Genomic DNA, 8,208 nt, shown 5'->3' on the forward strand with positions numbered 1-8,208 from the left:
GAACCGCTTCACATGGCAATGTTTTTAACCAGTGCATTTCTAATGTTGCAATCTCAATAGTATCTACTAAAAAAAATACATGTCCATTTAGACCGGTGTCCATGGATAAATGTAGTTGCTATTAGCTTTGCCTTCCTAATGAGAAAAGGGTTTGCCAAAATCAACATTACTATTTCAGTAAAACACATTTATTGTCTACAGACTACCTTTGCCAAGTATTCATATAAGCAAACGCTGGAAGGAGAGTAAATGGAAACAGAAATTTGGATCCTTATCCAAACCAAGTTAATTATGAGGTAGTAAATAAAGATTCAAAGATATATAGCTGTCATCGATCATATTTTAGTGTTTTCTTCCCAAGACCTTTACGTGTTCTCATATATGTCATCAACTGTCACTTTCTCTTATGGGTACACTTTGTAGTAAATGTTTAATTTCACGGGGCTAGGTGCTCCTGATACACTTCTGAATTACCCCTTGCTCCTCAGAAAGCGCAAAATGATTTTAATCTGAGGAAAGTGCAATTAGACAAATGTCTTAGATTGGGCTGCCCAGAAACAAACCCTAAAATAGTGGTTCGTGTGCAAGTAGTTTACTTGAGACATGAAGAAAACACTACAGGAAGTGAGGCAGGAAAAGAAGTCAGCCAATAAAGAATGTTTATTAAGCAAGTCACTACGTGGGCCGTTAAACATAATCCTGCTGGGAAAGCCTGAAAGCTACCACAAAACACATGCTTCCGAGTTATCCTACCTGAGGCGTGAGCGAGTCTGAGAAATATTCTTGCACCAAATCTCATGGGTGAGTGGCTGAAGACTGCTCCTGGGGGTGTTAACTCTCTGGATGTCCAGCCTGCCTCCCGGGAGCAAAGTGGGCATCTGCAGCCAGAGGAAGTCCTCATGCAAAGAGATGCAGTGTTGGCCATTGGAAGTCCAGCTGGTACACATTAAAGTCATAAGGGCTGGGGGCCATGGGCAAGGCACCAAAGAAAAGTTAATTGGCAAGGGGTGAGGTCCTTATCCAACCCCCTCAAAATTATTTAAAACTAACCTATGCTCAATTCACTTCTAAGGACATAGAAAGTTAAAAATTGGCTATCTCATTTTAAATATGCTTATATTCCAATTTTACTGGTCAATAAACAGTTAAGTCCTTGGTGAATGACAGCACCTAAATGCCCGATAGTTTCAGCCCATTCTCATTCTCGTGTCACAGCATAGGTCAGGGTCCGTATAAAAACAAACAACAGCTAACGATCCTTTTGATTCAACCCATTTCAGATGACTAGGATAAAGTGTATTACACAAATAAACAAACAACAGATGTGGTGATTTATTTAGACCTGGCCAGAAAATATGAAGAGTCACCCGTCAATTTTTTCTGCTTTCTCTTCATTAGGATTTGAGGCCAGGAGATGTATCTGGCAAGCGGAACCTCTGGGAAAAGCAATCTGTGGACAAGGTCACTTCCCCCACTAAGGTAATCTACCGGAAGGTTTGTTTTCCACAGGTTTCCTGCTGTATCCTGCAGTATGCTGTCCCAGGGTCAAAAAAGAAATAATGCCAATCCACAGAGTCTTGTCTGGGTAACCATCAGTTTCTAAAGACTTGTGTGTATGGTACCGTGAAAGGCAATGTCACGGAGCCTTCAGCATGGTAGGTTTGTCAGTCATACAATGTAAATAGTCTAGATCCGTGGGATGGCTCCCAGTAAGACGTTCTAGAAACACCACAGTGGTAGGGGTGTTGAAAACAGAAGGCTGTGTGGTATAACCATGGTCTACATTTCCTTACAAGGTCCAGGCTTGGAAATCAGAATTTGCAGATCGCCTAGGAAAGAATGTCTGTCTCCTCGAGGAGTTTCAAAGCTGCTTTCTGGAACCATTCTAAGGGGTTACATTGGCAGCAGCCTAGGACTCAAGGCTGATACGGCAAAAAAATTGAAATAATATTCAAAAGTTAGCAAAATTTGCTACCCTATGAAAACTAATGGCTAAGAATGCTTGGATTTCTCTTTCTTTGGCCTTCTGCTCATCCTTCACAAAGTGGCCTGTGGTCAATATCTAAATGATGCACGAACTAAAAATAGGACCCCTTGAATTACAAGGAGCTAATTCAACTCCTAATTCCCCATTCAAGTAATAATTCCAGTCTCCTCCCTCGGTAGAGGGAAAATTGAACAGAGAAAAATCAGAGAGCAACAATAAGTAAGATGAGAATAGACTGCTTATGGGCTGATGTAGAACTCTATACCCAGAAGCACTTTTTAAGCAAACTCAGGACTGAAGAACATCTCAAAGGCAACTGAAGAATCTCTACAACTCACCGAAGGGAGAGAATTGCTTCCTTTTTTCCTACTTTCTACCACGTGCTGATAAGTCTGGTGCAGCTTCCTGAGTGTGTTACATCTTCTCTATTAGTTAAGTTTTCTAAATAACTGCTAAATATTCAAAGTACCAGTAATAATTTTCACCATTACAAACCACTAAAATGTAATGAGCATCCACTATATGCCTTCTCAACCTACATTATCTCATTTGACTCTCCAATCACCATTATTATTACCCCCATTTAGAGTTAAGGAGAATGAGGCACAGAGAGATTAAGTACGTTTCTCAAAGTCACACAGCAAATAAGGAGCAAAGCCTGGATTAAACTCAGGCAATCTGTTCTGAGCCTGCATTCTTAACCATTATACATGCTGCTTTGTTTTAGGATTGCATATTCTGCAGAAAATGTTAAGTTCTAAAGTTCCTTGTACAATTTTCTTCTGGTGGAATGGAGGGGAATCATTTTTTAGGTTTTTTTTTTTAAACAAAGAATGAACTTTTGTTGGCCTAAGCCATTATGACCCTTCTCGAAATGACCTTTCAGAAATGACAATCTAAATGTTTATATAGTCTCCTTTCTGAGTAGGGAGTGTCGGCTGTCCATAGGCCATCACCACAGGTTTAATAGATCCCCTCTGGACAACATTCCTCTGAACCAGGGTTCTAGGAAGTAGAGTAAAGATATGATCTGGAATGGTAGGTCTCAGAGAACACCACTCACATACAACATGAATGGTACTCGCTGGAATTATGCAATAATGTGTGTGGTACAAGGTGGGACAGTGACAGGGTGAGACTTCATACACATACATACTGCCCCCTCCTCCTCGGTCTATACCACAAAACTCTTTCTACAGTAATAATAATAACATAACCAGCAGGCCCAGAGCTGAGTTTGTGAGGCGGCAAAGTAGGTAGCTCCTTTGGTCCAAAATGTCAAATTCATTAGTATCACGCAGTAATCCCTTTGAAGTGAAACTATACAACACATTTGAAATTGCAGATTCATAACACTTTTAACATTTGTGAATACCTCAGCAAGAATTTTTAGCAGCTAGCTGAGGGAAAGAAATGGTGTACAATAAGACCATTGGTCAGATAAGTTTCAAGGGTAGGAGCATAAGCATAGGAGGTAGGAAATGAAAAAATAGGAGAACACTAAAGATAAGCATAGTCCAGTTTACTATCATGCCTTGATGTGGCTGAGACAGCCATTCAGTCATGCGTGCCTGTCCTGGAACACACATTAGAGAGTCCTGGCCCTTGTAGTAAGTGGTGTTTAAAAAAAACCTCCTTGACCCTGAATGCCATGAGCAAGGCTCAAGATCAAGATATGAAAAGGGGAATATAAAGAAGAAAGAAAGAGGAAAGCAAAAAAACCAACAGAAGAAAGGATAGACTGAAAGAAGAGGAGCATATTTGAATAGAATGCCAAAAATAATCCTCCCTTTCATAGACATTTACTCCTGCCATATTATCATTCTTTTTTTTTTTTTTTTTTTTTTTTTTTTAATTCTGACACAAAATGTCTGGCTGAAACACCATGGCCTGACGACTTAAAGCTCTCTTCTCTTAGCAGGTTTGAGACAGTTCAAGAAAGAACCCAAAGTAGCCGCTCAAGATGCCGGACCAGCTCAGTTGAAGAGGGCTAATTTGCTCTGTTTTATATTTATGTTGATTTACTAAATTGGGTTCATTTCCTTTTGTTTTGTTTTTCATTATCCCAGTAAACCCATGTATATTATCACTATATTTAATAATCACGGTCTAGAGATGTTCATGGTAAAAGTATTGCCTTTGCACAGGAGCCTGTTTCTAAAGAAACCCATGCTGTGAAATAGAGACTTTTCTACTGATCATCATAACTCTGTGTCTGAACAGTGATATCAACCACATCGGAAGTCAACAAAAGGAGATTCAAGTTGAAAATTGCCTGAGGAATGTGTGCAGTATCCAGAAAAATGAACCATAGTGTTTTGTTTTTTGTTTTTTAAATACAGAAATCATGTTGTTTCTGCACTTTAGAATAAAGCATGGAAGAAATTATCTTAGTAGGCAATTATAACACTTGGTGAAAGTAACCCATTTCAGATTTTAGATACTACAATAATGATTGTCTTTAAAAAAAAAAAAAGATGTACTGTTAAGGTATTACTTTTTTCATGCTGATGAATATCTAAATTGGATTTTGATGTTAGCTGACAGTGGTACTGATTTCTTTAGGTTGGTTGCTTTGTGGATTTCTTTGGTAGTGATAGTGAACCACATTTTAGATGATGTGATCATGTATGTATGTGCATACACATATACAAACACACTAATGGTAGAAAGCTTTTTTATGTGCTAGGCTATTATATTTAGCAGTATGTCCCTGTAACTAGCCAATATCACTGCTTTTTAAAAATTAAAAATCACAATATTATATTAATATTTCATATTTGCCAATAGAAACATGGCAGAATAGGTATCGTTATGTTTCCAATGCCCAATAACCTATAAGAAAGAGATTAGAAGTGTCAAAATGAATTGACATTTTCTATAAAGCATAGTATTTAGTTTATAATTAAAAGCAGTCTTGAAGTCCAGTGTGAATTGTACTAAATCTCAAAGCTTGCTCCAAACTTCATTCTTAAGAATCAAGTTCACAATCGGTTGGCTTAGATGATGTCTGAGGTCTCTTCCTTCTCTAAAATTTAAAGACGAGAATTTTAGTGACAAAGTTGTACAGATTGGAATTCCATGAATAGGTGTACTATGACCAGCTTTGGCTAATCTCTGGAAGCAGAAAATTAAGCAAAAGCCAATATTTAGGAGTCATGACAGTACTTCCATCTTTAACATACTGAAACATCTTTTTAGTTAAACTTTTCTACCTTTATTAGTCATTGGCACTTGCCATAAGTTGATAATGTGTTGAACTTTCAAAAAAATATATGTAATTTTTATTAGTTTTACCTTTTTCCCTAAGAGTCTATCAACTCGTCATTTGTACACACACAATCCAGGTATCAGATCTTATTTTAGCTAATAAGCGTTCATCTATTCTTCACAATAGATGATAAAAGAGTACTCCAGTGTCTTGGCAATATGTTCTAGCATAGAGATATACATATAGTGTAGTTCTATAAACGTATACCTCATGACTTACCAAAATTGTCTTAGTCTCAATTCCTACCACAATGAGGGAGCCTCCCAAATGACTCTTTTCTAATCCACAGTGTTCCCCTGGGAGAGCTAGCCAGGGTAGGGCTGGCATGAGGAGTGACCAGTGCCTTCCAAAGTCCATTTTCCTCATAAATCAGTAGAGTTGTTGAATCCTCTAGCTTTTAGCACATCTGGGCCAAAGAAAGTAAAGCCAGCAATATTGCATAAGTCACCCATCCATGACAGAGTAGACATGAGTCTATGATAAGATGAACTAGAATTCACACGCAGTGCCTGAGTTGGCATTGACTCCCAGCATTCGAGTGAAATGGATCAAAGTTTGAATTAAGGCCTATGGCGAGATAACATTTCTTTGTTGTACTTTTGAATAAGAGCTTCTCCTAATCACTATTATATTTTTTCTTCTAGAAAGTCTAAATTTAAGAAGAGAATATATCGATCGATCCTGACTTTTATTCCAATATTTGGATGGAATAAGTTTTAGGGTAGAATTTTGTTCAGTTTGGATTTAATTTCTTGAAAAATTCCTTGTTTACTTGTTTGATTACAATTCTCTCTGTTATCTTTTTAAGAAGTAAAACTGCAAGGTGACTAGCATGTTCTGTGAATCTGCCATTCCTAAAAATTTTATAAACACGATATTTTTCACGGATAATTGATCGCTGCAATAAATATATATTGTGAAAATGCATCCACAATAAATGGAATTCCTCCAAATGTCTTTGCCTCACTTACTTTTGTGTACTATATTGATTACAAGAGTTCTATCTGATGTAATAAAGATGATGGTATAGCAAAATGCATACTTCAGATTGAGTCTTGGTTTCATTCTTTAAAGAGGAAAGCCACTTCATATTTTTAAATACTGATTACAGGCAATTTTTCAACAAAATATTAAAAATTGCTCTGGTAGGGACTTCCCTGGTGGCGCAGTGGTTAAGAATCTGCCTGCCAATGCAGGGGACACGGGTTCGAGCCCTGGTCCGGGAAGATCCCACATGCCACGAGGTAACTAAGCCCGTGTGCCACAGCTACTGAGTCTGCGCTCTAGAGCCCACGAGCCACAACTACTGAGCCCATGCGCCACAACTACTGAAGCCTACGCGCCTAGAGCCCGTGCTCCACAGCAAGAGAAGCCACCACAATGAGAAGCCCGTGCACCACAACGAAGAGTAGCCCCCGCTTGCCGCAACTAGAGAAAGCCCGCGCACAGCAGCGAAGACCCAATGCAACCAAAAATAAATAAATAAAATAAATAAATTTATTTTTTAAAAAATTGATCTGGTAGAGACAACTGACCAAACATATATAGAAAAGATTGAAAAGAGGGATTGAAAACCTTCTTCAAAAAAAACATTATCAAATGTTCCTTCATCCTTCTCATTCCCAGTGTAGTCACGTGTCACCCCTCTGGCACCTACGGTGGCAGTACTGTTTTCCCAAAGGCATTGTCTTTTACAATAGAAATACCCATTTAATATATACTGTTTGTTTGTAGAATACTTACTATTTGCAAGGCACTGGCGATTACCTTTAAATCCAAAGACATTTTTTCATAGTAATTTTTAAAAAATATTTATTTATTTGGCTACGCCAGGTTTTAGATGCAGCATGTGGGATCTTTAGTTGCGGCATGCCGGCTCTTTTACTTACAGCATGCGGGCTCTTAGTTGAGGCATGCGGGATCTAGTTCCCTGACCAGGCATCAAACCCGGTCCCCCTGCACTGGGAGTGTGGAGTGTTAACCACTAGACCACCAGGGAAGTCCCAGTAATTTTATATATTTATGTAGCACTACTTGAAATCTGAGGCTTTTCTCACAAAGCTTTTAAATTGTGAGTCAGGAGGCCCTGAACAGTCCCCTAAATCCTGTTCATAAGATTGACGAGTTAACAAAATTACGGTAACTTAAAAAATACTTCCGTAAGATGTTATGGAAAAACCCGAACGAACTTTTTGGCCAATCCTATAATTAATACTTTTGACTTCTACATTCTCACAAGAAGGGGTCTGAGTTTAGACAATGTTAGCATCAAAGTCAATCACAAAATTAAGTAATGAAAATAATACAATCTGTAGTACTAATACCAAACTGGTAGGATTAGGGCTGGATGAACATTAATCTTGTGCATCTTCAGGGTTTGAGCTCAAGGATGTTACGGTCTTCTGTGTGATGTAGAAACTGGTCTGTATTGTAGGGTTTTTTTCTACTCTTGCTTGCAGGTGTGCTCCAAATGGAAGGATGGTTAAGAAATGAAAATCTCATGACCCTAAATATGTGTTCTTCCACAGGAGTGAGGAGATGGCCTAACAAGGTCTTTATCTGAGTGCTGTGTCTATTTGTATTCAAGCTTATTAATCATGTTGTCCAAACATTCTATATCATTACTGGATTTTTTTTGTTCCTTTGTTCTAGCTGTTACTGAATTGGAAATGTGAAAATCTCCCTCTATAATTATGGATTTGTCTATTTCTCCTTGTAATTCTGTTAAATTTGCTTTCATATTTAAAGTCATGTTTTTGGTGCATACACAAATCTAGAATCATTTTATCTTCCAAGTGAATTGAATATTTTTAATATTATGAAGTGACCCGCTATTTGTAACAAAGATTTTTGCCTTAAAGTTAATTTTTTTGTTCTTAACATTGCTACCATGGCTTTCTTTTGGTTAGCACTTGTATGATATAACTTTACTTTCCCCTTTTACTTTCAA

At 37.9% G+C, this 8,208-nt stretch overlaps 1 protein-coding gene across 3 annotated transcripts in view; it reads left to right on the plus strand.

Annotated features, from left to right (window-relative positions):
- CALD1 (caldesmon 1) overlaps window positions 1-6,293 on the plus strand; it is a 116,265-nt gene extending 109,972 nt beyond the window's left edge. For 2 of the 3 annotated variants that reach the window (XM_007466572.1, XM_007466574.1), the window contains 2 exons: window positions 1,399-1,479; window positions 3,909-6,293. In XM_007466572.1, the coding sequence (XP_007466634.1) occupies window positions 1,399-1,479; window positions 3,909-3,914 (87 nt within the window). In that variant the 3' untranslated portion in view covers window positions 3,915-6,293. The remainder of the gene's footprint in view (window positions 1-1,398; window positions 1,480-3,908) is intronic. The other variant, XM_007466573.1, reaches the window with a different exon arrangement.
- The last annotated feature ends 1,915 nt before the right edge of the window (window positions 6,294-8,208 follow it).

Source organism: Lipotes vexillifer, unplaced genomic scaffold (genome assembly GCF_000442215.2).
Source record: "Lipotes vexillifer unplaced genomic scaffold, Lipotes_vexillifer_v1.1 scaffold71, whole genome shotgun sequence".
Classification (NCBI taxonomy): domain Eukaryota; kingdom Metazoa; phylum Chordata; class Mammalia; order Artiodactyla; family Lipotidae; genus Lipotes; species Lipotes vexillifer.